The sequence below is a fragment of the Tyto alba genome, unplaced genomic scaffold, assembly GCF_018691265.1.
Source record: "Tyto alba isolate M040663 unplaced genomic scaffold, T.alba_DEE_v4.0 Super-Scaffold_11, whole genome shotgun sequence".
Classification (NCBI taxonomy): domain Eukaryota; kingdom Metazoa; phylum Chordata; class Aves; order Strigiformes; family Tytonidae; genus Tyto; species Tyto alba.
In genome coordinates, this window is record NW_024881273.1 from 5,722,077 (window position 1) to 5,749,838 (window position 27,762).

Sequence of the window (27,762 nt, forward strand, 5' to 3'; positions counted from 1 at the left end):
TTTTTTTTCCCCCTAATTCAGTGATGGGCATGATGGTTTTTCCCCTTTTTGGTGTCACTCCACGGTCATGAGTATTGGGCTCAGGTAATGCAGACCCCCAGCGCTGGGTATCCCTTCGAGCAGGGCAGCAGGGTGGCTCGAATTTGGGAGAGGTCCCCAGGGTAGCCCCTTGTTTAACTGCCGCCCTACTCTGGTTTTCCAGACATTACGACATCAAAAGAAACGACGACATAGTGTCATTCTTCAACGATTTCAGCGACCACCTGGCTGAGGAGGCCTTGTGGGAACTGTCGCTCAAAATCAAACCTCGGAACATTACGAGGCGGAAAACAGACCGAGAAGAGAAAACCTAGGAGGAGAGGTTGTGCGAGCGAGGAGAATTGCTCCGCAGACGCACCGAGGGCAGCTATGAGACTGGAGTTCAATGTTTGTACCTGTTACTGGATGACGCACCCTCCCTCCCAGCTGGCAGCGATCCCTGGGGGCGCGAATGTCGGGCGCTCGCAGCAGGCGAGAAGCGGCCGCGCGCGTCGGCCGCGAAGGGCAGAGATCAGCCGGTGCTCGCTGCACTCGCCCTCCTTCTCCTCCCGTCCCTCTGTGCCATGAATCAGCTTTAAACCCGGGGAGAGAGCTTTGTGGAAGGAGGGTCCCACGCAGGCGTGTTACTGGTTTGCTGGCTGATTGCACCCGGGAGTACCCGGGCTTCGGTTTTCATCCACAGAGGAGGGTCAGCAAGAGCTCAGCACCCACAGACTTGTCTCCGCAGTGGTGTTCGGTAGGCAGCAGCTGTGGAAGCCAAGGGTTTGAGTCTCCCCTGCAATGCCGCCTCGAAACGTGTTCATCCCGAGGAGATGAGGATGAGAGAGCCTCGGGCTGCCTGCCGGAGGAGCTCTGCTTTCAGAGAGCTGCTTGTGTTTACAGGGGTCCTCGGTTTACCCCAGAGCTCTGGTGCCTTCTTCGTGGGAGGAAGGCACCGGTCGTAGATATGGAAGAGGCACTGAAAATGTGGGCAGGGACCCGCCATCTCCAGTCATCTTATCCCCCTCCTCCTCTCAGATCTCATTATTTAAGCAACGGTAATCCCTCCAAACCCTGGAAACACCGACTACCCGAGGTACTGCGGTTCACTTGTCCTGTGAACCTGTATCTTTTAGTGATGGTACTAGCTTTTGCACAGTAAATGCTGTAGTATACAAGACTGTAAATATTAGTATTTAGAATCCATTGGGGATTTTTTTGATGCATGTCTGAATACCGATGGGTTTCTAGGGGGAAAAAAAAAAAAAAAAAGTGCAAAACAGTATGTATAAAATTTACACCCAGTGACAATGTTGTTCCAAGTGCTGAAAGAAAAGAGGCTCAGGGCTGGGCGCTGGCTGCGGAACGGGCGCAGGAGCCGGGCGAAGGAGCCAGCGGGCCCGTTCCTGGGCTTGGAGGTGGGAACTGGGAAGGAGCCGTGTGCCCGGCCGAGCTGCCCCGGCCCCTCCTCCCTGCTCCTCTCTCCTCTCACTGTTGCCAAATGGTTTTTTCAGGGGGTCCCCATCTGGCTGACCCTTGGTGCTGTGTTTCGTGATTGGCGCTTTGGCAGGAGCCCCAGCAGGTCCCCGGCCAGGCAGGAGTGAGGGCGGGGGGGGGGGGGGGGGGGTCTCATCTCCCACACACGCAGCGTTAACCCCGACCCTTCGGTGTGCCTTATTCAGCCCCTCTGTCCCCTCTCCGCGTCCCACCCGGGGCATCCTCCCCAGTGCAGCCCCAGCCAGACCATTTCACATCCCTCCTCTGTCCCCAGCCGATGGTTTACAGTGTGGGTTGTGGGTTTGAGTGTACGTTGTAGGTTTTAGCAGCCTTGTGAGGCCTTTTACAGGCACCGTGTCGCGTGGTCACAGGTTTTTACAGAGCCGTGTCTAACAAAATCCTGTGGTTTTAGGGCAGCAGCTCGCAAGGAATACAGACAGGGTGTTTCACAGAGCATCCTTAACTTATTTCTCAACAGCAGCTCCGTGTTTGCTAAAGTCTCTCTTGTTTATTCTGGGTGAATCAGAGTTGCAAGCACTTCCTTCTGCAGATTGCAAAGTCTCAGCCGGCAGCTCTGCCTGAAGGGCGGCAGGAGGGAGCGACAGTGGCGTTGCTCCCTTCACAGGACTGTACCCAGCTCCATGATTTTCCTGAAGATTCGGGCACAGGACTCGCGCAGTGGCCAAATGCTGAAGCATAGAAACGCCCCCCCTGCCCAGGAGGAGAGCGTGGGGTCCAACACCAGTTTGTGCAACCTCAGAGCAGGGATCTTCCTGTGCTGAAACACACATCTGAGTCAGAACACTTCAAAACCAGTTAACTTTTATGGCACTGAGGGCCTTGGAGCCGTGTGTCGTGTCCGGCTGAGGCTTTGCAATCCCCACCCAGGAAGCAGTGCTTGTGTTTTCCTTTGTAAATCAGATTTTTAAAAAATCCCTGACATGATGAGACTGTGAAAAGGCGAATACACCCCGTGTCTGGCGCAGGCTTCCCCCGCCTGGCTCCGAGCACCTCCCTCGCGCTGCCTGCTGTGGCGTGGGCTGTTTTCGGGAGTGTCGTGCGTGGTGGTAGCGCCACAGGCGCTGCTCCCCCCGCGCGGGGGCCGTGGGGGTGCGGGGTTCACGCCCGGGGCTCGATGCCACGGAGGGACAGGAGGGTGCACCTTGTCTTCCGCCCCGCCGGGACGCTCCCCTCCTCTCGCGGGCGAGCGGGAGCTGTTGCCAGGTTCTTGTGTTTGAAACCACGCGCCCTCTTAGCACCGAAGTGGGGGGCTTGTTCTCTGCCCCCTACCAGCCCTCCTCCCCCCCCCCCCCCCCCCCCAAAAGCCAGAGGCTCAGCCCGCGGCGTGGGGACGGCAGATCTGCCCGGCCGCAGCACCAGTTTTCCTACGTTCTTCTCCCCTTTGCTCTGTGCCCCTTCCTGGCTCGTGTCCCGGCCCCGTGCCAGGCTCGCGGCGGCAGAGCGACCCTAGAGAAGGGTCCCCTCGCCCCGAGCAGCTTCAGGGTCACTGACCAGAGACACCCCCCTCTCTCCAGGAGCAGCCCCCCCCCGGGGAGCAGCAGCCCGGCCCAGCCAGGAGCGCGTTGGTGCATCTTGCAGGCAGCGTCCCCGAGACCCTCACCTCTTTTTTGGGGGGGGGGAGGGAGGGGTCTCACTCCCCTCTCTGTGTGGGGCAGGGAGGGTGGAGAAGCGCTGCCCCTGGTCACCAGCCTCTTGCCCGGCTCCCAGGCCTCTCCCCCAGCTCTTTGGTTGTATTATATATTTACCACTAACCCAGTCCTGATGGCGGCATCTTCCTGCAAACATTTCAGACCTGTAACTTTTATATTAAAGACAAATAAAACACCAATAACGAACCCGCCTGACGATCCTGTTTACAGTGCATGCAGCAGTCTGTGGATTAAAGTGACAATCGAATCCACTTCTGGTGCTGGTGTGGCCTCGTGTTTTCTCATGTGCCCCTTGGGGTTTTCCTCTGCCCTTTTCCCTTTTATCTTTCCCTTCTTCCTTACCTCTGTCGAGGTGCTCTCGCCCCAGCACAAGCCCTACACTTGGGAGGGGATAGCTGCTCCCGTCACCTGCCTCCAGGCACTGATGTCCCCCGTGTCGGGGGGGTTTTGTCTCCCCCAAACACACGTTGGCAGGCGTGTGCCCGGCAGCAGCCCAGCCCGTGCAGCGGCTATAAATAACCCCTGCAGCGGCCTGGGCGGCCGAGCACGCTCCTGCGCTATTTCAGTCCTGGACGGGGTTCAAAATTCCTCTGGAAACAATCGGCAGCAGCCAGCGCGGGAGGAGGATGCCCAGACCCACGTCCAGCATGGCCCCCCCAGCTCCCTCGCCAGGGCTGGACCCTGTTCCCGTGTCCCCCCCCCAGCCCGGCCAAGCGTGAGGGGCAGCGGGGGCTGTGCAGCTTTCGGCAGCTGCTTCCCCGGGCGGGCTCCCCTTCCCCAGGGTCCTGCTTGGGCTGGGGCCCCAACACCCCCCTGCTTTTGGAGGAACCCCCCGATTCGACCGATGACCCTGACTTTTGTGGTGGATGAAAGCCCCAGGGAGGGGGAGATCCTTGGCGTGCACAGAAAACAGAAGCTTTGGCTACACCTGTATTTTATTTCAATCTGGAAGCAGCACAAAGGTGGTGATACAGCCTGTGTGTGTGTGTGTGTGTGTGTTTGTGTGTGCAAAATTACCGTAGAAGCTAAATACGAGCTTTTTAGCTCCCCTCACATTATTAATTATCGTGCGCCCGGAGCGGCTGCACGCCTTGGCCTCTCCGTCCAGTCTTGGCCGGTTGCTCTGTCTCCACCGCGCCTGCGAGACGCTCCCGCTGCGACAGGGTCCCGTTCTGCATCTCCCAGTGACCGTCCGCCGTCACGGCATTCCGCATCCCGCAGCAGAGCCCCATCCCCTGCGCGGTGCCACCGCTCCGACACGGCTCCGTGCCCAGAGCCGGCGCCGGCATCGCCTCGGTGCGGGTCTGTCCTGCCCGCGCCGCGCTTCGCGGGGCTGAGAGCGGGCGGGCGAAGGCCCGTGTGGCTCCGCAGCGGCTCTTCACCCCGCCGGGAAGGCCGGGCGCTGCCCCTCGGCCCCGGTGACACTTTGTGGTCACCCGTTTTCCTGCGGCAGCTCCGGCCAGAGTGTGTCCCCCCCCTTCCCCGGGCCGTGGTGAGCTGCGAGGAGCCCCCAGCACCCACCATGTCCCTGGGGCTCGGGGTCCCTGTCACAGGTACAGGGCCACCAGGACGTAGATGACCCAGCTGATGGAGGCGAACAACCCGAAGAGAAGGCTGAAGAGGACCAGCGACTGGGCTTTTTTGGATGCCACATTTGCCTGGGCCATGTCCCCGCGGCCGAGCGCAGCCCGGGTCTGGCACAGGAGGAGAAGAGGAGAAGTCAGACAAGACCCGCGGCACCAGGAGAGGGGGATTCGAGGCGCCAGGAGGGTTGGGTGTAAATCAGGACCACACCGTCCTTACCTCGTGGGAGTAGACGAGGGCGATGACGCCGGTCAGCAGGCAGCAGAAGATGGTCACCAGCACTGACTCCACCATGTAGTCCTTGGGCGGGCGCTGCCCGCGGCCCGCGGGCGCTGGCCCTGCGCTCGGCTGCCCGTCGTACTGCGGCACGGCGGGGAGTTAGAGCTGCACCCACACCCCTCCCCTTGCACCCCCGTACCCCCAGGTTGTGCGTTTGGGGCGCTGCTTGGGACTTCCCCCCTCCCACCCCCCCCCCCCAGAGCAGGGAGGGGAAAGAAGGGGTGACCCTACTGCGGAGCGTCAGGGCGGGGGGATACGTACGGTGGCGTAGGGCAGGGGCGCAGGAGCGGTGCCCGGGGGGGGGAAGGGCCCCGGTCCCGGCTGGTAGACGACGGGCACTGGCTGGGAGAAGCCGGCCGGGAACGGCGGGTAGAGGAGGTGAGCGCTCTTGGGGTCCGGGGGCGAGTAGGGCGGCGGGTCCCCCTCGAAGGCCGCGTTGGTGACCGCCGCCACCACCACGGGCCCGTCCCCGCCGTCCCGGCGGGTGCCGGGGCCGGGCAGCCCCTCGGCCGCCCCGCCGCTGCCCCCCCGCTCCGCTCCTTCGGCTGCGGGGCCGCGGCCCCCGGGCCCGCCCGGTGCGTCGCCCTCCATCCCACGGAGATGCCTGCGGGGGACAGGGAGGCCGTGGGCTGCCCGGTTGCCCCCCCAAGCCCCCCTGTAATTAGCGTCGAGTTCAGGGCTGGGACACGACCCCCTTCGCCACCCCGGTGCCACCGCGGGAGCCTCGAGCTCTCCCCCCCCCACCCCCCCACCCCCTCGCCCCCCCCCACTCACGTCGGTGCCCGCGGGGTCCCCGCCAGCCCGGCCGCCCCCTCTGCGGCCCCGCCGCGGCCCCCGGCCCCGCAGCAGCAGCTCAGCTCCGCGGCCCGGGCGGGTTAATCATTGACCGGGTGTTTGCGCGGGGCCCGGCGCGGACGGGGGCCGCACCCGGCCCGGCCGCCCGTGGGGGCTGCGGGAGGGGCTGGGGGGGTCCCCCCCGGGGCGGGAAACGGCGGCCGCAGCGGCAGGACCCGCCCGGGGCGCGGAGAGAGAAACGTGTATTTTATTTTTGAGATATGAACGTATGCTTTGTCCTTATTTTAAAACATGATGTTTACACGGAGGAAGCGCTGCCTATATAGTCAGGCCCCATCTAGTTATATACAAAGTGTATGCAGAAATGTATGTATTTTAGCTGTATCTATTACTGTTTGATATCGGTGGGTGTATTTGTTTGCGTTCACGCATACATACACAACCCCCCCCGCTGTGCGCGCACCGCGGGTACGCGCCGTGCACGTGCACCCCTGCGTGTGCGCGCCCGCCTGTCCGCCTGTTTCGTCCCACGCGCGTTTCCGCACAGGCGCGTGTTCGCACGCAGCTGCGGATGCGCGCACACACACACACACACACCCACCCACACACCCGCGGCTGCCCACGGCCGCCCGCACCCACACGCGTGGCCGCCGCCGCGGGGGCTGAGGCCGGGCGCAGCTCAGCGCAGGCGGCCCCGCCCCGCGGACTACATCTCCCATCGCCCCCCGCGGCGGCGCCCCGCCGCCCCGCCATGGCCTCCGCCGGCAGCGCCGAGCCCGAGCGGCCGCACCCGAGGCCGTTCCTCATCGGCGTCAGCGGCGGCACGGCCAGCGGCAAGGTGAGGCCCCGCCGGCGCTCGGGCGGGGGGCCGGGGGGGGGCCGGCTGCCCGGCGGGGAAGGGGCCGGCTCGGTGCCGCGGAGCGCGACGGGGCGTCCTTCCTCCTTTTCTCCTTCCTTCGCTCCCTCCCTCTTTCCTTCTTCCCTTCCCTCCCTCCTTCCCTCCCTCCTTCCTTTCCTTCCCTCCCTCCTTCCTTTCCTTCCCTCCCTCCTTCCTTTCCTTCCCTCCCTCCTTCCTTTCCTTCCCTCCCTCCTTCCTTTCCTTCCCTCCCTCCTTCCTTTCCTTCCCTCCCTCCTTCCTTTCCTTCCCTCCCTCCTTCCTTTCCTTCCCTCCCTCCTTCCTTTCCTTCCCTCCCTTCCCTCCGTCCCTCCCTCCCTCCCTCCTTCCCTTCCCTCCCTCCCTCCTTCCCTTCCCTCCCTCCTTCCCTTCCCTCCCTCCTTCCCTTCCCTCCCTCCTTCCCTTCCCTCCCTCCTTTCTTTCCCTTCCCTCCCTCCTTTCTTTCCCTTCCCTCCCTCCTTTCTTTCCCTTCCCTCCCTCCTTTCTTTCCCTTCCCTCCCTCCTTTCTTTCCCTTCCCTCACTCCTTTCCCTCCCTTCCCTCCCTCCTTCCCTCCCTGCTTCCCTCCTTGCCTCAGCCCTTCCCCTGCTCAGTCCACAGTGTGTGAGAAGATCATGGAGCTGCTGGGGCAGAACGAGGTGGAGCGCCGGCAGCGGAAGGTCCTGATCCTCAGCCAGGACAGCTTCTACAAGGTGCTGACGGCCGAGCAGAAGGCCAAGGCGCTCAAGGGCCAGTACAACTTCGACCACCCGGGTGAGGCTGCTCGCCGGCCCGCGGCGGCTCAGGCCCTGCAGCCGCCTTCCCCGTCTTTGACGCGCTGGAGTTGGCGGTTGGGGAGTGGCTGGGGCTCGCTGCAAGGGCTCGTAGATAAGTGAGAAGTGCTGGGTAACAGAAACGCGCTTTCCCCCCCCGAAACCAGCCGCGTGTCTCCCTCGTGTGCGCGTTGCCGTCAGGAGAGCCGCGCTGCTGCGGGCGGTAGCTGCCGTTCTGGCGCACCTTTGCAGAGAGCGATGCTGGAGAGTTAGAGAGCACCCCGGCTTGCACGGTGCTGTCTCCTCATTCTTGGCTCTTGAGAGGTTCCGTAATAAATGACATCGTTCCCCAAATCCTTCCCTGATATTTCTTGTCCACATTAAGAGCTGCTCCCCTGGCTCGAGGGAGTGCTGTGGATTGCGAAGGGGACAGTGACCTGCCCTTGGCTGAAGTCGAGAGCCCGCTGTAGGTTAGCCAGCATGGATAATGCTCTTGAAAAGCATTAAAGATGTCTGAGGTTTTCTAAATTACTCTGAACTAACAGACCAAGAGTTGCAAGAAATTATACAATTACCGAGCGGTTCTGTAAAATTTTACAATTACCAGCTTTACGTTTGGGTTCTTAATTCCATTGTAGTTGCCTATAAACCGCAAATTCTCTCTTCCTTATCTCTGTAACCACGTACAGCAATTCTAGCTTGGGCGGGCAGTGTTGGACTGCTGCTGATAGGAAAGAAGAAGCCATAAGTTCCTTTTTTTTTCCTGGTATAATGCTGGACAGAGTGATTTTCCTTCGGGTCTAGAAAATCTGAGCAGAACGTTAGATACAGCAGCACCTGAGATTCTTCCTCTTTAAACCTTCCTCCTGCAGATGCTTTTGATAATGACTTGATGCATACAACCCTGAAAAATATTGTCGAGGGGAAGACAGTTGAGGTGCCAACCTACGACTTCGTGACACATTCTAGGTAGGTTCAGTTTTGTGTATGTGGATGTCCCCAGCTGGCCTCGGGGACAGGCTGCTTGGCTGTGGTGTGAGACCCGTTTAACAACGTGTCTCTGGGTGGTTTTTCCTGGCAGGCTGGCAGAGACGACCGTGGTCTACCCTGCTGACGTCGTTCTCTTTGAGGGGATCCTGGTTTTCTACAGTCAAGACATTCGGGACATGTTCCATCTCCGGCTCTTTGTCGACACGGATTCCGACGTCCGGCTGTCCCGCAGAGGTAACGTTCTGCTGTCACGGGCAGCGCCCGCCCGCTCGCCTTCCTTACCCGTCCTCGGCCACGTGGCTCATGGGTTTCCTCCTCCCATCCCAGTTCTGCGAGATATGAAACGTGGGAGGGACCTTGAGCAGATCCTCACCCAGTACACCACGTTCGTCAAACCTGCCTTTGAGGAGTTCTGCTTACCGGTACTGAATGTTTCACTAATTTGTGTTTTTACTGGGTGGGGAGGGAAGGAGCAGGGTTGCCTAGGGATTAGCTGCGCTGTAGATGCAGCAGTGGTGGCTTTTGATATTTGTATTTCACGATCCCACACCCCATCACGAGCTGCTTGTTTAAGGAACCTAAAGGGTTGGTCCCTTGTGCTGAAAAGCACCTTAAAGGCTGCAGACACTTTCTCACTGCTTGCTGCCATGGCTGCTTTAGCGTGGGTCCCTTTGACTGAAACACTCCCACTCTGCATTTATTCTTAAGTCTTGCAGGGAGAGCGAAGAGCTTTGTTCCCAACAGATCCTCTCTCAACAGGGAACACTGGTAGAAACCTGGGGCAGACCATTATAGCGTCTGCTTGCTCTGCCATATAATGCAGGGCCGATTTAGGTGCTCACGTAATCAAACTAATTTGCAAAAACCCCTTTGAGAACAAAATCCTGTATGTGGATTAAATAAGACGGAAAAGGCTAGTTCAGGCACCTCTTGCTCTCAATCAAAGCAATTCTGGGATTGTAAAAGTAATCATGAGAAATGCTAGCCTTCTTATAAGGGGGGGAAAACAGGGGCTGTGTGGTGGTAAAGATCAATAAAATGTCATCAGAGGCAGGAGGGAGTTTCGCATACACATTGGGTACCTTGGCTCTCAGCAGAGATTTAGCAATGGCTTGTGAAATGCTGATTAGAACCAGCTCTTGGCAAACAGATCTCAGCCTTGAAGCGGGTGACCCGTTTGAAGGCAGCATACTCTTCAGAGGTGTCAAAGCAACTGCTCTGTGCTTCTACCCAGTGACTCACTGCAAAGGGACAGCAAGAACAATCCCTGACCTTAAATCCAGTTAGCCGGCATGACTTCTCAATTCATTTAGGTGTTACCATGACTGAGAGCTTTAACTTGCAGCCTCGGAGCACAGAAACCTCTCCATCTTTGTCCCCAGCTTTCTGGTGTACGGTAGCTTCTTCCTAGAAAAAAGCTGGCCTTTCCCATTAACTGTCTCCACCACTGTTGCTGTTTTGCAGACGAAAAAGTACGCAGATGTGATCATCCCCCGAGGAGTCGACAACATGGGTAAAGTGGAGTTGGGTTCTCTGATTTCTCTGGGGAGATCACCTCTGGGGCTGGGCAGAGAGCCAGCGGCACGCCACGGCCTTGTTTGCGTGCTTCTAAGGAAAGTTGCTGTGCTTTGGAGGGCTTCAGGGGAGGGAGCTGCTCGGCCCGTGGAGGGCTGGAAAAAGTGACGTGCGATGGGAGATGCAGAGCAGGACACCAGTGTTAAAGCTGGTGTTGGAATTGCTGGTTTCTGCTGAGGTCAGCCCTCGCTGCAGAGGGCAGGCACAGCTTCATTTAAGGGCTTGTTGTTAAACCTGGGGTCGAGCAGGGCTGGATGCTCCACGTTTTCTACGTGTCCTATATTTCCCGTTCCTCTCCGCAGTTGCTATAAACCTCATAGTGCAGCACATTCAGGACATCCTCAATGGAGACATCTGCAAGTGGCAGCGAGGGGCAGTGAACGGGCACGGTCGGACCTACAAGCGCCCGTTCCCCGAGCAAACGGAGAGCAGCAGCAGCAGCGTGCTAGCGGCCGGCAAACGCTCCCACCTGGAGTCCAGCAGCCGTCCGCACTGACCCGCCGGCGTCTGGAGGGTTTGCCTCTGGTCCAGACCAACACTGAAGACAACTTTGGGAAAGGACTTCAACAGAATGGTTGGTGAAGTGCCCTTTAACTCAGCCTAGCAGCGGAGGGGATACTGGTGTGAAACCTCTCGCAGAGGGGAGAGGGAGTCCTCCCCTCCCCAGCCCCTCCCTTTTCTCCCTACGATGTCTGGAGTTATTGTGTTACTTGATGAACTGGTTAAAGGCAGTGCTACTTGCTTTTTTTTTTTTTTTTTTTAATTGTCAAAATGAGATCTAATGCTGAAGTCTCCCCTGAAAATTAAGCGCTACCGGGTGAGTAGCAAAATGCCCCATTTCCCTGATGATAATTTTCCTGCTGAGGAGGATCATTTGCCTGTGTCTTCAAAAGGAAAAACAGTCTCTTTATCCAAGATTAGCTCACACCCTGTTAATTTTGAGAAGCAAGTGGAGTCCTTGCTCTTCTCCACCTTGTTGGCACCTTGAGTTCTGGCATTGCTCTCCTGCTGGCCAGCCTCCTTTTTAACCAGTAGTAGCATGTGGGGGCAGGAGGGTTGACCTGTAGAGGAACCTCTCCCCTGAGACAGAGATGAAATCAGGACTGTCAGGGACAAATGGGAGCTTGCAGTTCATTGGAGGGACAGGCCCAAGAACTTGTGGGGTTCTGGTTCCTAATTTATCCCTTTACTCCTCAACACTGCTATGCTGTGTGATTGAATTTTTTTTTTTTTTTTTTTTTTTTTTTTTTTTGCACCCAAATAGTCTCCTTTGCCACAGTTACTGAATGTGTGAGCTCCAACTGGATTGAGTTGCTCATGGAAACACAAACCTGACCTTGTCAGTATTAGTGTCTTTTAAGGCATTTCTGTACTGCTGGGTGCAGATTCTGCTGGGCAGAATCCGTCCACTTCCACAGCTGAGTGGTAAGATCAGCCAGGGGGAAAGCTGTGAATTGCAAGACCCTGTTTCTGGTGGCACGAACAGCTCCCTGGACATGCTTCTACCCTCAAACAGGGTCGGAGCGTTTGCCTTGCACTCAGGCAGTTTAAACTCAAGAATGTCTGTTTTTTCCAAAAAGAGCAGACGAGGCTAGAAGTAAAAACAGTGACTTCCCAGTTTCTGTTGTTTACCCCAGATAAGCGATACTGCAGCAACATGGAAGTTTCTGGAAAAAAAATTCTGAAATTAAGTGCTGGTCGGGCCTTTGAAAAATGTCCTTGTGGTATCCTTCTTAAGTCTTGGACGTACAGTGTAATTTTAAGAATGGGGGTGGGGGGAAATACTATTAAGAGGAACTTTTTAATATTTGTTAGTTTTCTAAAACCAGGGTCTGGCTGTGTTGGTTGTGGGTGTGTTACTTTGGCTAATAAACAAATGAACAGTGAGCAGAAATGACCATTTTTATATAAAAGGTATTTGTGCTACTTGCACAACAGCAGCACAAAGGTACAGAAAGGAACACTTCTGGAGCTGCTCTTATACTCAACATTTGTTTCTCCCTTTAACTCAGAATTGTTAGCTTTAGTTCTGTCATGAAATGTTAGAGAAAAAAAAACTTTAAAAAATACAGTCTCTACTGTCATCCCTATAGTCTTGGCAACACTGGAAAGTGGTAAAGGTTTGTTATCTATTAGCGATCACCACACTTCAGTGGTACATCTCTAATGCTGAGGAGCAGTTTGTTTCCTAACTGCTGCTGGGTGCTGTTTAGCTCAGGGTGACAGACTTAGAGTATGAGCTACTGCACTGAAGCATTAGCTATCAGGGCTGATTTAAGTAGGAGCAAATTAGTCACTAAAACCTACTTTGAATGACTGTGGTGTTTGATCATGCCTTCCTCTGGGGGTGGGAGCTCAAAGCAGCCTTGAATAGCATTTGTTAGAGTAGTAAGGAACTCCACAGTAAAAACCACCCCGGTCTGTCTAGGACTGCTGTTCTTGGTCAGCTTAGAGCTGTACTGCAAGATCCTGCTGCTGCAGCCACATGAGAACAAATACCAGATGTGGCAAGGTACTATAACCCTTGTTGAATACCTGTTCAGAGCTATTACAAATTCCCCACTGAGTGATCCCAGTCCCTCACTTGCACCTTCTCCTACCCAGCGAATTCCTCTGCTGGTGCAGGCCAGGGCACGGGCTGAGTTAGTTACCTGCAATGTTTTTACCCCGAACCCATGTGTACAAGTTAGAACAGGTTTCCTTGTCCGCATGAGCCCTTCTGCCTTGCTCAGAGTTTCTCTTGCTGTGAGCTGGGAGGTGTAACCCTGCAGCCCAGTAAATACAACACTGCCAGTGCTAGGAGCAGGCCACAGGCTTCACAGGAACGCCACGAGGCTGAAGGATCCTCCTGGCTTTGGCTGAGCTGGCCTGCCTGAGGCTTTGGTTTAGCGTGTTTAGCTCTAACAGCAATTTTTTTAATGTCCATTTGTTTTATTTTTGCTTAGCTTCACAAAAATGATGGTTATGCCAAATGATTATAGATAGATAACAGGAACAAGTCATTACCCTATGCAGAATGAACTATTTATAAATTTAGCTTAATGCTCTAATGTAATGAACTAGGGATGACAGCTGAGCATTGACAGTGGGGGCAAATAATGCATTATTGAGGCATATAGTCATGGGATGATGCTGAAGACTGGAGGGCCAATTACTGATAGTTGAAGAGGTGTAAACTTTGGAGCTGGGAAAACCCAGTTTTTAAGAGTAACAAAGAAAATGAAGGAAAGTATCCAGTATGTTGGAGAGTGTCCACTTATAGTAACTTGTAAGATGGCATTGCAGACCGAGGTGTTTGGAAACCATATAAAATAGCTCCAAGTGCAACACAGTGCAAGAAGGAAGAAACCATCAACATCATACTCCCAGGAAGGAAGAAGAAACCCTTGCAGCGTGTGTTTCCCAGTAACAGACCTGGGATGCTGGTGACTGAAGTCAGCAACCTTCAGACCCCGAGGGGCAGTGGAAGGGTGAATGTATCAGGGGTAGAAACTGGGAACTGTGCTCATAACAGATATGTTACTGTTGAGACATTTTCTGTAACAATATTACTTTATTTTCTTTTTGTGTAATAATTAGATCTGGACTACTATCAGTTATCTGATCAGACTGTTAAGATTCCAATTATACTAACAATAAATTCTTGGCTTTGCATAAAAGGTGTTTCCCTTTGCCTGTAACAAGGTTGTAGTTGTTAGTGTTTTCGGATAAGGATGTTCCAGCTGTCCCTCCAGCGCAAGTCCTTCAGTTCAGTAACAGACAGGGAGGGCTGCCCGTAGGTCACAGGGCTGAATGTGCAGTAGACAAAGTAAACGGAAGAGAACCAGGCTACGATCAATGCACTGAACATGCTCTTGAGCAGCAGAGATCTGGGATGAGAGGGGGAAAGAGCAGTCAAGTTACATCAAGGCTGGTCAAACACTTCCTCCCAAAGGAAGACCTAAATACGGCTTATCTTCTCTAAAGGCAAATGACAAAGCATGGCCACTGCTGGAAAAATTGCTGCTTCCCCTGCAGCAGCTTGCCAAGGTGACAACCCTGGAGAAAAGAACTGTGTCACTTCTCTTGTCTATCTATCTGTTAAAACCAAATACCTGCAGAGATGATCGCTGAGATGCTGTAAGACGATGGGAATCAGGAGAATCTGGAATGTGAGGGCTGGCAGGTAGTGGTACAGGAAAAGTGTTTTCTCCATCAGGAAGAAGGGCAGGTAATTCACAGCCCAGCCTCCCACACAGATCCCCCCGGCTGATACCCACAGCTGCCATGTATCTGCAGGAGACAGGAGATGGCTCAAAGCACAGTCCCTGGAAACCCAAAGTCTCTGAGATGTTGCCTACCATCATGGTTTGGTTGTTTTTTTTTTTTTTTTTCCCCACACTCTAATACAACTTCTAACTTAACCACGCCCAACTGAGGGAAATGATTCCATTTTGTCACACCTTTATGAAGTACCCACCGAGACTGATCAGTGCCAACATGAAGCAGCTTCACAGCATGACAACAAAATCTTGCCAGAAACGTCAGCATAAAAGCACCCGGCCACATGGAGGAGATGGTACCTTGGTCGGAATGAACACATCTAAAATAAACCCCTCCCCACACAGCCAGTATCTACCTCTTAAATCATCACAAAAGTGCTCAGTAGAATCCAAATCAAAGGCCTGGATGTTTCTTACATCCAGGGAACGACTCGAATGAATACGCTGGCTACTCTGTTGTCTCATGAGGTGATGGTCATATTGCGAGAACCATGATTAGTCTCTTCATGGGCTACTCTAGATGTTCATGTGTCCCTAATAAAAATTTCAGGGTTGTGGGCAGGAAAAAGTGCTATCATAGCCAAGCACGCATTTGCAAAAATGGGGCTTTAGGGTCATCAAAGTGCAGCAGACCAAGCGACAACCCCCCAGCTCAACACACGCACAATGGAATCAGACCTTCAGGAATGTCGTAAATCTTTCGTCTTCGTCGTATCAAGTACCACAGGGACAGACACATGTAGACAAGAGCAGCAACGTTAGCTGAAGTCCAGGTGACAACATTCCCAAGGAGGTGGATCTGGGCCTGAAGGATAGAAGATAGGCTAAGCCAGAAGCAGGAACATGCTGCAGGTCTTTTTTAGGTTAGTTTAAATATTACCTACGCATACTTGCTAAATTAAATGTTAGTGTGTGCCTGGCTAGTAACTGGATCTTTCCTGAAACAAAGCTAGTTGATAAACTTTGCTGCTTTAAGGGTCTTTTGTAATGTAAGGCATTTAAAAGATGCTATTGGAGATGAACTCATCTTCTAAATGGAATCAATAATGGAAACTATTAAACTGCAGTTCTCCTTTACAAAAAAAAAAAAAAAGTTGTGCAAGACAACATCATTTAATTAAAAGCAACTACTGTCAAAGCTGTATCACATGCCAAAAATAGCCCCCCCACCCTCAGGGAAATAGATTCTTAATACAGGAAGAGTCTATCCTGGAGCAGCTCCTTGGCTGGCACTGCAGCCCTGCTCTCACGGATCTAACATCTGAAATGAAGTCTGCTTTCTTCACCAGGTTCACATTTACTTCTACCTCTTGTACTTACACCAGAGGTCGGGTGGAGCCAGTAGGCAATATTTGTGTCCATTGTGATCCAGTCAAGAGCAGAGGAGCTGTACTTATGTTCTGTGTCTTCATTTTTTAATGTGAGTATTTTCCACTAGAAAAAAAAGTAAACAGAAGGCTTTCAGCACTGGAACAATGAGTGGGATAGCAGGCATGGGGGAACAGTTCCAGATGTAAGATGTTACATTCTGAACCTGGAAGTGGAGAAAGATTTTGCATATCTCCTACAGGATCAGTACAGATCAATATTATAATAATACAGATCAATACAATGGTTTTATTTTGTTCTTATATAATGCACTTTCCTTAGTGAATTCCCACAATGTCAGTAAGGGGCACCAACACTACTCACTGCATACACAACACATTATCGTTCAGTTTCAGACCTTACTCCCCCTTCTTTTTTTACACAATCACTTGGCTATTGGTTACTGAATAGCATAGGTCTCTAATGCCCTCTAATGCAGAAACATTTTTTTTCAGTGAGGAAGCCAAACTATCAGCAAGGAATAAACAATGAATCCTCAGGCTCAGAGTTTGCAGAAGTGCTCAGGTTCCTGTTCTGCAGCAGAAGGAAAAATGAAGGGAGTAACAACACACTCACCTGCAGTTCCGTGAACTTTGCCATGAAGCTGAGGTTTTTACTTATGTCCATCTGTGTGGGAGAGTGGAGTTCCACTTCCCTCTCTTTTTGCTCTTGGCCTGGAAGAAAACAGCATAGCTCAGAAATAACCACGTAACAGGTAGAACGCTAGAAAAGGGAGAGAGAGCACGAGCGACAGTTCCTTCACTCCACACTCCCAGGAGCCTTTCTCTAATACGTAGCCCAACTGCAAGACTGCTCTAAGGGGATTTGTAAGGATTCTGCCATCGTGGTAGAGCCAGAGCCTGCTGAACCCACATACACACAATACCACCCTCCCATCAACATGAAGAGTCCCCCAGCCACAGAAATCTGCTTCAAGACCATGGCCAAGATATACTTTTCCCGTATCTGTGCTCTTCCACATTCCACACCATGCTCTGGTGGTAGCCTTTGGACAGCTTCTCTCCAACCACCTCCAGCTGCCGGTACCCCCACTCGGGTAAAGATGCTCCACTGAGCTGAAAGTGAAAGACAACTATAAACTTACAGTCCTGCCAATTTGGACTTCAGGATGGCAGTTCCCAGGCCCTGCCCGAGCAGTAGAGGACAGCAAGGGACTGCTAGAAGGTATGTGAAGAGTCATCAAGCAATACTGCTCAACAAATGCTAATGCCATAAAGTCAGTGATTCTGCCAAACTTAACTATTCCAGCCACTGTCACCACCCCAGTTGTGCACAGTGGCCACAACCTCCTGAGAAGCAGGGCAGCTCTACATGCTGAAAAGGAATGAAGTGTGAGTATGACCACCTGAAACACAAGCTGCTCTTTTATAATATTGAGCAAGTTTATTGTACTCTTTTATTTAGTTAGTTAGTTAGTTGTTTTATTGGTTTAGGCATTTGTGCAGAGAGATTAGCATCTTATGTGATTACAAAACCTGCATGGAGCAAAAGCTATAGGCAAATAAACATAAACCCACTTGCCTTTAGCACTGCAGAGGTGTTCACATGAACAAATCTCACTTCTGACATAATTGTCTTCCACACATCTGTGTCAGACTCCCGATTTACAATTTCCTGCAACAGAAAGATGTCTTTTGATCATCATGTTGTCTCAGCTGTTTCTGCTGGAACATGACAAGCTCCTCCCTTCCCTTTGACCACTCACCACTCTCCAGAGGTTCTGTACTGGCATGGAGATGTTATAATCAATATAGCAGGAAACTTCTTGGGAGTGGGGGCTAAGAGGAGCAGCAACATCATGCCTAGCAGAAGAAAAGTGAAGTAAGATCCTCCAACACCATTTCCCAAATCCATATAGAAAGCAAACCCCTAAAGGCATTGAAGTGGCTTAGACCAGATTCAGTAATAAAGCAAAAAGTAACGCATTTATACAGATTGCACTGTTTACTCTGAAAGAGAACACTCCACGCTACCAAGAGCTGCCAGGAACAGGCTCAGAGGAAGCCAATACAGATGCCTGCGATGCCGGGCTGAAGAACAAGCACTGATTGTGACAAACAGAGATGTTGTTCACTGGCATTTCCAATAATGAACAAATTAAGTTTGGAAGGGACACAGCAAAATCCTAAACTCAGAACAAGCCCCTTCCTAATCCAAGTGATATTCAAGTACACGCAGACGCCCTTTGGGAAGCAGTCAGGAGGCCGTTTTTGCAAAACAGGCAAGAATCCATGGCAACTGGCCACAGCACACCGGATTCTTCAACCCATCTTCCTAACTTTCAGAGCACATCCTTCATGCAGGAGCATGCCAACAAAGTCAGCGGAGTTCACTTTGGGTTAACAGTCACACAAAACACTAAATATCTGCACCTGCCTGGAGCGGAGGCAGTGACAGGGCAAGGATGAAGCCTCACCAAGGGGACTATGTATTTAGGAAGCTACAGAACTATCATAAATTGTGAACATGGGTGAAACCACCACTAGCCCCTCTAAAGGCCACTAGTAGAGAAGACCAGAAACAGCTAGCAGCAACTGAACAGTTTGTGATTAGTATCAAACCCTCTGCCAAGTCAACGGTAAAAAATACATAAGCACATGGCATCCTTTCTCTGGGCCACAGGGATGGTTTATGTAAATAACTGCATGCGGTCCCTCCTAGCCCCACCATTTTAAGAATCCATGAATAACAGGCAGTTTATAGCATATCTAAATGCAAGGGTCACTGTGCTTCAACCCCTTGACAGTTATTCTGAGAGACAACACAGCTGAATGAGTGAGGAGGCTCAGCAGAGCAGAGGACAAGGAAAGGACTTACGTGTTGAGGTACCGAGTTGTGATGCCATGGACCAGCTGCACGATGTGCCCGTGCCTGACAGGACGGGGTGGGTTACTCACCACCAGCTGCTGCCTAGTTGAGTGACACCCAAGAGGAAGTGGTTACATTCTTCTTTCTATATAATGCAGCCTTGTCATGACCAAACTGTGAGGTCAAGAAGCTGCAGGCAGGGACAGACACTAGGGCAGTAAGATGAGAAATTAAAGCAATCTATAGATCGTACCAGAATGGAAACAAAGCTCATCAAGGCAAAGGTGAGTTAAGGGCAGAATGACTCAGAGGATCAGTAATGGGATACTGACACCCCAGCTATTAGGTCAGTGATCTGAATCCAGGTCAGTCAGGAGCAAGTTCAGATTATTCCCACCACACAGCTGTTTGGTAGCTTCTGTGAAATGAGTAAGTGCTTCAGTGAGGTCTAACAGGAATTCTTACTATAACTGATATCACTTTTGGAAGAATTATAAGAGAGATCAATAGCTATCTATCTCCATCATGAAAACCAAACTCTCATCTTGCTTTTGGCATGCTTTGGCAAGGGGGAACACTACAGTTCACCTAACTGCTGTCTGTGCTTTACTGTTCTACAGAGCGACGTCACATCCTCCAAGGCTTTTAGGAGTCTTGAGTTTGAAGAATTTTAAGAAGATACTGGGTTTCTGTGGTTCTGGTAGAGTCCCTACTAGAAAGGTTTGCACTGTGGACAAACTTTCCCAACACAGATATAACTTATAATGGCACACAGTCCTTCTGGTACTCCTCTTTATACAGTTCCCAGAGCAACATAAGAAACCTACAAAAGCAACTTTTCGATCAGCATGAAATGATACCACACAAGGGCTTTTACTGGCAAAACTACAAGAACAAAGAGTCCTGCTCTCCACTGACAGTTACAATGGCAGAACACTTCAGCACGAACCTCTCAGGCACAGGCACCCACCTGGAATCCCTCCGGATGTGGCAGATTCTACAGCTCATCCCAGACTTAAAATACAAAGAAATACTCATTCTGCAAAAGTGATTTCTACGCTCTTCTGAGTCTCATTCAAGTTTGATAAAGCTCATCAAGGCACTCTAATTCCATAGCGTACACACTTCAAAAAGCAGAACTTTCCTTTCATGCAAAGCACCTGAAGAGTTCCCACCGGTCTCGTGAGTCTTTAAAGTTCCCCTTGGGCATAGCACAGCCCACGTCCTGGCAGGAGCAGTTCAGACAGAATTTCAGAGTCCTCAATAATGCTTTTACCATATTGAAAAGGACTGTGCAAAGAGCCACCCTCACAAACTCTGCAGCTGAAATTACTTGCTCAGGATCACACATGGCCTCTATGCCTATAAGCAGAGCATAGTTATGTCCAATCCAAACCAAGTCCTGGTTGGGTTTTGAAAGCATATAGAAGCTATGCTTACAGCAGCCTGGCATTTAAATCTCTTGCATACTCACATTCCAGGATCTTTGACAATCCACCAGTTGTTCACATCCTTGAAGGGATAGCAGGTCACCTGCTGTTGATGGGAACTACCTCGGCCATTCTCATACCTGTGCAGAAGGTTAAAAATACCCACAGATGTGTAACAGTGTATTTCTGTGCTCAACAGAGTCACAGCAATACAAACCAGCAGCAGATCACTGGCCCCATACCTACAGAGCACAGAGAATCTGTACATCTGCAGTGTGCTCTGAAGGATTAATGAGGAGATTGTGAGGACCCAAACTGCGGTATTTGGACTGGCAGGTGAAGAACCAGAGCATACGTTGAGCCTAACAATACAGACCCAACCTGATCCCTCACCTGATGGGATAAGTATTCGTGTGAGAATGGAGCCAACACTGCATGGGCTTGCCCAACACGTTGCGCAGAGTAATCTGAGAGCCGTAGGCCACCTCTAAGGGCTGACCCTGAGTGATTCGAGCCAGCCCACCCTGAGAAGTAGAATGATAGGATAAGTGGAAAGAAGAAGAAACAACCCAGAGGCTGTTTAAATTCTATTAAGAGTCATCTATCACTTTAACATAGCAGTATCTTAGCTCAATGCCTTCTCATTTGGTTGTATCTACAAAAATCAAGTCTTGCAGCACCATACTCAGCAGACAGTAAATACACCAATCCACGAAAGACTACAGGGTCTTAGGGAATATCCCTGAAGCCATGCTGTTCTAAAAGACAGACTAAGCACTCTTCTACAGAAAATCATGCCGTCATCCTGTAGTCTACAACATCATCACTGAAGAGTTCAGTACTGTATCTACTTCTGTGGAGTTTCCTGTAGGAAGGGGCAAATCTTCAGCTGAAGAGTGAATATATTGTTCCTGTTCACAAGGAAAAGCTTTTCATTCATTATTAGGATTTCAGTCATTATTGCTTCATCTTAAAGCAGTAGCAAAGTCATTAAATTACATAAAAGGAACAAATACACAAGATGAAAGGAACTAGATTGCACACCTTTCTTCTCATAGTGAACACAAGACAGATTTTCCCCACTTCTCCCCTAATAAATCAGTTTTATAACCACATTTCCTTTACCTCTAAGCTGGCTTGGAAAGCACTTGTCATAATCTGATCATGAGGCCCAGAGCGATACAGCAAAGTCAAGTGAACATAGAAGAAGGACAGGTACATTGCCATTGGGATGATGATGAGAGCCAGACCCCTAGCCAGAAAATGGCACATCAAAGAAACCTAGAAGAACACAGAGAAGTCATTGGTTTCATGCTCCAGATATTAAAAATATTAAAAATACCAGTGCACTTGGCTAGTTTTGTTTGTCTTTTTTAAGTTTCTCCAACCACCCTCATTCAGCTAAAATTTTGTGGGCAGCTGCATAACTTCCACCATGGATTTGAACTGGAGCCAGCAGGAGGTATGTGAAACAGTATAGGTTTTGAGTCACAAATCACCAAGACATGGAAAAGAGTGGAAAATCCAGTCACACACACATGATTATCTTAAATCTAACTCCATCTTCTCCAGCAACTAAGCTGGGAAATTGTTCTATGACATGAGGGTTTGCAGACTGTGACAAGGAATTTTAGTACAAAAACCAGCTACAGACGGCATTGTTATCTGTGGACTTGCAAGGCTCCGGGCTGGCTCCTGTACTGAAAAGTTACACATATTTTGCATGTTGTGCTACCTACATTGGACAAGTTCTGGTCTCCTATCATGTGCCAGAAGTGGAGTCCTGTGATGGCCAAGAGCAGCACATAGGTAAACAGGCCCATATATTTCACTCTGAGAAGAAAGTGCACAAAAAATGAATACAGTTAAAAACTACACAATTACCTAACACAAGACATACACATTCAAGCTTTCTCTTGAACATGATGCATTAAAGTCCAAGGACTTAGATCCATGACAAGTTTGGTACAACAACATAAATAAGCTTCAAGGCTTTGACATCAGAAGATATCATTTGTTTGCCAATCATATTAAATAACTGCAGTGACAGAGAACCTTCTTGACAACAAGGTGGCAGACCACAAAGCACAGAGTCCCTAAATTCAGACTTACTGAAGCTTGAGGTAACTAGGAGGGAGGGGTGAAAAGCAGATCCTAATTTATAACATAAAGCCATCCCTGAGAAAAGAGTTTTGTTCTTCCCAGGACAGTACCCTCTAATGCCTAGTATTGCCCACTGTAAATTGACATCCTCTCTATAAAAACAATCTAACTCATTAAAAAGTAATGGAGATGTCTGCCCAGAACAGCATCAAGAATCGGTCTTGAAAATCCAAAGCCCTGCTGATACCTCAGGTGGTAGGCAGGTAAGTCAGTTTGGTAAAACAAAGAAAGATGTCATCACTTACCCAATTGCACAAGAGCAAGCTACTCCAGTCAACAGAAGCCAAAACCACCAGCTCCCAGAGAAGGAACTTCAATAAAATGACAAAGGAAAGGATGTTATGGTGATATCTGGGCACCTTCTTAGGATTCTGAATTCAAGCAATTTAACTTGGAAAAAAAACCCCTGCAGGACTCTACTATTACTTATTCTACTCAGAGGCATCTCATTCTGAACCTCCCACGCCACCAACTCTCAGCCCTGACCTACAGAGTGTTGTTAAATATACTTCTCCGTATCCTGAAAAGCAAAACTGAATGCTACCTGGCTTCTGATACGACAGATAAAAGAAATGTATTAAATCACTTGCTGGGCTCAGTTTAAAGATAAATTTACTTTACAAAAGATTACTTTATCCTCTGCAAGGATCAGAAAACATGTGAAGTCACAAGAAAAGAGACAGAGATCTCTAAATCCAGTGCCTGTAAACAGTAACAAAGGAGCGTTAAGTGACCTGTTATCATCAGTGTTTCTGTGCACAGAAGGAAACCTTCCAATAAAAAGTCTGGGTGGGCAAAGGTGTGCTCCCGAGGGGTTTTGGTTTTATTGTAAAATAAAAAAGGCAGCCTTGCTACCAGTTAAAACAGTCTTTAACACTGCTCAGAAGATAGAACTTCTGGGTCAGCCATATGACAGGTCAATGCATTGGATTTTACAGACAGTTGAAGTGAGTTGCAGAACAGTGAAGTGACTTACAGAAAAAAAAAATATGGAGTCTGTGACAGAAAAAAAAAGTCACCACAGGAATATCCAAAAGGATAGGAGACAATCCAGCTTTACCTGTGTCTTTGCAAACTGTAGAACTTCAGGTAGGACAAAACTGCAAGTAGGATAAAAAAAATCAATATTGATTCCAGGAGCATGAACCTTGACTGAGTGATCAAAGAGTTCTCTGTTGGAAAAGAGACAGACAGAAAATCAGAGAAACTTATCTATAGGCAAGCGCTACCTCAGACAATCACATCATTATCCAACCGAAGGACCTGCCCCTTTAAGGACAGCCAATTCATTTGCAATCTTACTGGCTGTAATAGGGAGGTGTTGGGTTTAAAGAGACAAAAACCTTCCAGCAGGAGCAAAGTACATGGCTATAACTGTCTCCAAGGACAAAGAGGTGGGCAAGTTTTAAAGTCTGGCAGGAGGCAGATAAAGGTGCTGTGCTTGCCTACAAAGGCAAAGAAAATCAATGCTGGGAAATCCAGAGAGGTGTTTCTCAAGGCAAAGAGAGTCAAGGCAGTGACCCCAGCTGGCAATGAGCATGATGACAAATCTTCAAGAAAGGGAGCTTCAATGAGCTACTTTGTGCAGGATTCCCTGAGACAGAATCAGAGCAGTCAGTAGCTAGGAGAGGGGTCTTTTTACAGACTGCTAAAGGGCTGCCAAGAGGCTCCTTCACCTTCAGACAGCTGCCAGCAGATCCTCAGAGTAAAAAACCTCTGAGTTATACACACCAGAACAGTGTTAAGTCATGGTGCTAAGGACACAGACTGATTTGCTGCAGTTTGGAGGTGAAGAAATTTGATGAGCTCTGACTGTAAGCAGGGTCATCCTGCTGTTAAAAACCAGTATGTTGTAACTCGTGCTGTAAACCTCTGAGGAAGAGAGAACAGGCCTCCTTGGATGCAAGAAACATGGTTTTCTGCGAGGCTGTTGAGGCTGCCCACTTTGCTTAATAATGAAATGAAATTGTATAAAGCCTCAGCCTAGAACGGCAGCCTGCTGCAGAGCTGTAAGGGTGGAGGGGACCAGAGAGGCTCAGCAGAGGCTGATACAGGCCAGGGCTGAAAGTGGTCTCTGAGGTGTTGATAGCATTCTGTGGGGAGATGCTACTCCAGCCTTTTATGCACCCTAAAAACTCAAAAGGTTAAAAGGGACCCTTCTCCCCTTGTATGAAGAATGGGGCCCAGGGGAATAATCTTACCTAAGAGAATGAGAAGAGCAGCTCCAAGTGCAGCACAGTGGGAGAACTGCAGTTCTACCAAAATCTGGTATGCTAAAGGCACACAGAGAGCACCAGCCAGTGCTGGCAGGAGTCGCAAGGACCAGACGGGAACGTTCATGCTATATTCTGAAATAGGAGACAACAGTGATACACAAATTTGGAAACTATTAATTGCAGAGAAGACAGATCAATACAGAACTCCTTACAACTACAAGTTGTTGAATCTAACCCCTACTCTTATTAATTTATTGTTCCTCTTGTACTGCTTAAACAGTTCTAACTGATTTAAAAGATCTGTGCTATGGAGTCATAGTGCCTTAAACTTCTGTTAGAGACCTGCAGAAGACTTATTTAAGAGGAGAAGTGAAGGTGTCAGACAAAGCCTTATTTCCACTAGTCAGGCAAAAGGAATCTGTCAGCTGCTGAAATACTGCTTATTTTCTCAAAGGAATGAGACAGTTAAAATCAGCTCTTACCAGCTCCAATCCTGTTCCATAAGAAGTTTCCATCAAATCCTCCTAAGTAACCTACAACATAAGCAACAATTCAGAATTTCCAGTCTCAAAACAAGTATAAAAACTGGTGCTAAACTGGTCCTGGAACCATTTCCCAAACACACAGTTTTTCCATGCATCAAACCCCTCTTTTTCAAAAGGGTCTTCTTTCATACTGTTTTGCCCACAGCAGTGCTTGATAAAGTACAGAGGCATGAAGAATATAAATTAGGAGCAACGTATTGTCAGTGACAAAGTTACGTGTATCTCTTCTTCCCATACAGACACTTTTATGTGGTGCATATCTCAGCTACAGAAAGGAATTCAGACCTGAAAGTCTGCTTGTTGCCTACTATTTCTAGCCACTACCAGTTCTCATCTTACGTTTCTCTTCATCCAAAAGACTGGATAACGATGAGGTAATGGATGCATGGCTCCAACACTTCCCCAGTACTCAGGCAATAGTCCCCTAACAACACTAAATAAGGGAAATTCTAATTCTCTCTGCATCAGAATCTCTCAGCTGCCTTGTGCTTTTCCCCAGTAACAGGATCGGACAACTCATTTCTAACCAGCACTTCTCTCTTCCACAGCAACAAGCAATAGACACGTCCCAATTTCAGGAGATGCCCTACCTCCCAAAGCTAGCAGCATATGGCCAAAAGGTGGGCCGCTGTCATCCACGAAGAAGATCCTCTTCATGTAGAGTGAAACAAATTGGCCGTAATAAACTTCATCAAAACTGAAATACAGGAGGCAGAAATATGTCAAATCTAACTGGAAGTATCCTGCAGGCTACAGAGATACTAAGAAAGGAAACACTGATTTGTTGGCAGAAAGCTAAGGATACAGTGAAGCACAGTGGCTTTGCTCCTTTACCTTCCCCTCGGGAGTTTGTTAGGAAAACACTATCAATGTATTTAGAGGCTGACATCAGGCAAGCTTTCCTCTTCTGCTCCTGCATTCTGTGTCACAAATGTTTAAAAAACAAAAGTCTGTGTCATTCAAGTAGAAAATAAACTTCTACTCACACTACAGCCCGTGGATAGGAAAGCCCCCAAAGACGGCTTATTAATCCCATTACAGTCAATGCCACGAGGTTCGTGTTTATCTCTGCAGTAACCACAACTGGCTTCTTCAGAAATCCCAACATCCTGTCAAAGGTCTGTCCAAACCTCCAAGAGCAAGCAGAGAAGAGCAGCAGTCACCCTTCCGCTCAAAGCTAGGTGAAGATCATCTGACAGAAAGCATGCACCACTACTGTCTGCTACTAGCAGCTCATGGTAATTCGTATTCCAAAGTTGTCTTGTTTTCTGTATTTATGTGGGTTTTGCTGTACCTACAGTAGTAACTGTAGAAACAAAGTTACTAAACACACTTAACTTTTCATCTGCCCTGCTTCTACATAGGTATGATCCTCTGTCATGGTTAATAAGCTAGAAACTTTGTTTATTCTTACACTGGTTCTGCAGAAACACAACCGGTCAATTCAAGCTTATATTCCACTTTGCACTAAGTAAACCTCTCAGCTCAAACTCCGATGCTAGTGACAGGCAAACCACATGCTCAGGCACGAGGCTGCTCAGGTAGCTTTAAAAGAGCTACTTCCTTGCAAACTGAGTGTATTTCTTAGGGGGGGCTGGAGGCAGAAACCGTAAACATCCTCTGTCTTAAAAAGCTAGCTACTGGAGCACGGGTGTAGGTGCTGTAGGGCTCTAGCGCAGCCTAGGGGAGAGCGCTGCAGAAAAGGATGACTAAAATATTTACTCCTGTAGACAGAAATGCTAAAAAGTTAGGTCAGAAAATAGCAGGGAATCAGTGTTCCATCTCCTCACCTCAATACAACTGAAAGTTACTGGAATAAACCCATCCGCATGGTTTTGATCAGGGGAGAACAAAGCAAGATGCAAGCGCATCACCACCATCGAGTGCAGTGCCGCCGTCCTCGTTTCTCACTACCAACAAAACACAGGCACCGCACGGAACGGAGTTTTTCAGAAGCCCCCTTGCACCGCCGTGCTCTCCACCGGCACTGGGGACACTGCGCTGCGGCCCCAGCTGCCCGACCCGGGACGGACCATCACCTCGCAGGCCCTGGGACCCCAACGAGGACCCCGCTGCTCCCCACAGCACAGGCAGGCCTTGAGCCCTGGGGCAGGAGCTCAGCACCACCTCCCCCGCCATTAATACCAGGCTTTGCATCCCCTTCTGCAAGACTTACACGGAGGCAGTAACCACTGACCTCCCCACCAGGCCTTGTCCCCGCTTTTTGAGCTCTGTGGGGGGGCAGTGGGACCACCGAGCCCACACTCAGGCCTCACCCCTGAGGCTCACAGGGTGAGCAGCGCCCACCAGCCGCCCCGTACCCCGCCCTGAGCGTTTTTGGGGAGCGGTACAGGACCACTAACTTGCCGCCAGACCTCCCCCCCCACTTGCTCCTCGAGGGTTATGGCGGCAGTGGGGCCACCAGGCACCCCCCCCCCTCCGGGCCTCGCACCCCACCCGAAGCCTCGGCGGGGGGGCTGCGGCGGCCCTAACCCTGCAACAGGACTCGCCTCACCCCGCTCTGAGCCTTTTGGGAAGTGAAGGGGGACGTGGGAGGCCGCGGGACCGGGACCCCCCCCCTCAGGAGACAGCAGCCCCCGCCCCCGCTCACGCCACCGCGCCCCGGGGGGGGCGGGATCCCCCAGCACGCAGCGCCGGATGTGACGTCAGGGGCACGCAGCGCCAGGAGGGCGGGGAAGAGGAGGAGCCTCCGCCGTGTTGCTACGGCAACGCCCGCGGCCCGCTCCGCCATGGCGGCGCTGAGGGGAAGCTCCCCCATCGCCCGACACCTGCCCCCCCCCCCCCCCCGGAACAGGAGCACCCCAAAAGCTGCGTCCCTGCCCTAGCACTGCCAGCCCCGTCGCTGCTATGTCCACCCCCATCCTAGGAAAAAAA

At 50.7% G+C, this 27,762-nt stretch overlaps 4 protein-coding genes across 18 annotated transcripts in view; 2 read left to right on the forward strand and 2 right to left on the reverse strand.

The window, feature by feature from the left end:
• Positions 1 to 3,436, forward strand: part of RAPGEF1 (Rap guanine nucleotide exchange factor 1) — an 89,770-nt gene extending 86,334 nt beyond the window's left edge. For all 8 annotated transcript variants that reach the window (XM_033011982.2, XM_033011981.2, XM_033011985.2 and 5 more), the window contains one exon: positions 203 to 3,436. In XM_033011982.2, the coding sequence (XP_032867873.2) occupies positions 203 to 353 (151 nt within the window). In that variant the 3' untranslated portion in view covers positions 354 to 3,436. The remainder of the gene's footprint in view (positions 1 to 202) is intronic.
• Positions 3,437 to 4,102: 666 nt separating this feature from the next.
• PRRT1B (proline rich transmembrane protein 1B) lies at positions 4,103 to 5,938 on the reverse strand. The gene is made up of 4 exons (XM_042786845.1): positions 5,823 to 5,938; positions 5,310 to 5,652; positions 4,989 to 5,129; positions 4,103 to 4,879 (listed from the first exon to the last, which is right to left on the reverse strand). The coding sequence occupies exons 2-4, from the start codon at positions 5,637 to 5,639 to the stop codon at positions 4,733 to 4,735; spliced, it is 618 nt and encodes a 205-aa protein (XP_042642779.1). The 5' UTR covers positions 5,640 to 5,652; positions 5,823 to 5,938; the 3' UTR covers positions 4,103 to 4,732.
• Positions 5,939 to 6,448: 510 nt separating this feature from the next.
• Positions 6,449 to 11,941, forward strand: UCK1 (uridine-cytidine kinase 1). 4 transcript variants are annotated; one of them, XM_042786654.1, is made up of 7 exons: positions 6,449 to 6,681; positions 7,315 to 7,490; positions 8,362 to 8,458; positions 8,571 to 8,713; positions 8,807 to 8,901; positions 9,944 to 9,992; positions 10,357 to 11,941. In XM_042786654.1, the coding sequence occupies exons 2-7, from the start codon at positions 7,352 to 7,354 to the stop codon at positions 10,548 to 10,550; spliced, it is 717 nt and encodes a 238-aa protein (XP_042642588.1). In that variant the 5' UTR covers positions 6,449 to 6,681; positions 7,315 to 7,351; the 3' UTR covers positions 10,551 to 11,941. The 4 variants fall into 4 exon arrangements, with proteins under 4 accessions (XP_042642588.1, XP_042642591.1, XP_042642587.1 ...); XM_042786653.1 differs by having other exon boundaries at positions 6,551 to 6,681; positions 7,331 to 7,490; XM_042786655.1 differs by having other exon boundaries at positions 6,555 to 6,681; positions 7,338 to 7,490.
• A 1,646-nt stretch (positions 11,942 to 13,587) lies between these two features.
• Positions 13,588 to 27,557, reverse strand: POMT1 (protein O-mannosyltransferase 1). 5 transcript variants are annotated; one of them, XM_042786650.1, is made up of 22 exons: positions 27,479 to 27,557; positions 26,658 to 26,777; positions 25,854 to 25,997; positions 25,458 to 25,564; positions 24,805 to 24,855; positions 24,308 to 24,454; positions 23,167 to 23,278; positions 22,352 to 22,417; positions 21,683 to 21,776; positions 21,069 to 21,224; positions 20,337 to 20,467; positions 19,988 to 20,083; positions 18,523 to 18,615; positions 17,411 to 17,507; positions 17,227 to 17,319; positions 16,640 to 16,760; positions 16,261 to 16,358; positions 15,637 to 15,750; positions 14,995 to 15,121; positions 14,514 to 14,616; positions 14,149 to 14,326; positions 13,588 to 13,923 (listed from the first exon to the last, which is right to left on the reverse strand). In XM_042786650.1, exons 3-22 carry the CDS (start codon positions 25,973 to 25,975, stop codon positions 13,804 to 13,806), a joined length of 2,226 nt encoding a protein of 741 aa, XP_042642584.1. In that variant the 5' UTR covers positions 25,976 to 25,997; positions 26,658 to 26,777; positions 27,479 to 27,557; the 3' UTR covers positions 13,588 to 13,803. The 5 variants fall into 5 exon arrangements, with proteins under 5 accessions (XP_042642584.1, XP_042642585.1, XP_042642583.1 ...); XM_042786651.1 differs by lacking the exon at positions 27,479 to 27,557 and adding an exon at positions 27,383 to 27,478; XM_042786649.1 differs by lacking the exon at positions 27,479 to 27,557 and adding an exon at positions 27,231 to 27,472.
• Positions 27,558 to 27,762: the final 205 nt, after the last annotated feature.

Coding starts and splice junctions, on each gene's coding strand:
- PRRT1B (XM_042786845.1), bottom strand. CDS start 5,639: ATGGAGGGCGACGCACCGGGCGGGCCCGGGGGCCGCGGCCCCGCAGCC. Junction 5,130..5,309: donor CGCCCCTGCCCTACGCCACC/GTACGTATCCCC, acceptor GCCGTGCCGCAG/TACGACGGGCAGCCGAGCGC. Junction 4,880..4,988: donor CCCTCGTCTACTCCCACGAG/GTAAGGACGGTG, acceptor CTCCTGTGCCAG/ACCCGGGCTGCGCTCGGCCG.
- UCK1 (XM_042786653.1), top strand. CDS start 6,595: ATGGCCTCCGCCGGCAGCGCCGAGCCCGAGCGGCCGCACCCGAGGCCG. Junction 8,714..8,806: donor CGTCCGGCTGTCCCGCAGAG/GTAACGTTCTGC, acceptor CTCCCATCCCAG/TTCTGCGAGATATGAAACGT. Junction 9,993..10,356: donor CCGAGGAGTCGACAACATGG/GTAAAGTGGAGT, acceptor TCCTCTCCGCAG/TTGCTATAAACCTCATAGTG.
- POMT1 (XM_042786650.1), bottom strand. CDS start 25,975: ATGTTGGGATTTCTGAAGAAGCCAGTTGTGGTTACTGCAGAGATAAAC. Junction 25,565..25,853: donor TCCTATCCACGGGCTGTAGT/GTGAGTAGAAGT, acceptor CCTGTATTTCAG/TTTTGATGAAGTTTATTACG. Junction 14,327..14,513: donor GTTGGCACTGATCAGTCTCG/GTGGGTACTTCA, acceptor TGTCTCCTGCAG/ATACATGGCAGCTGTGGGTA.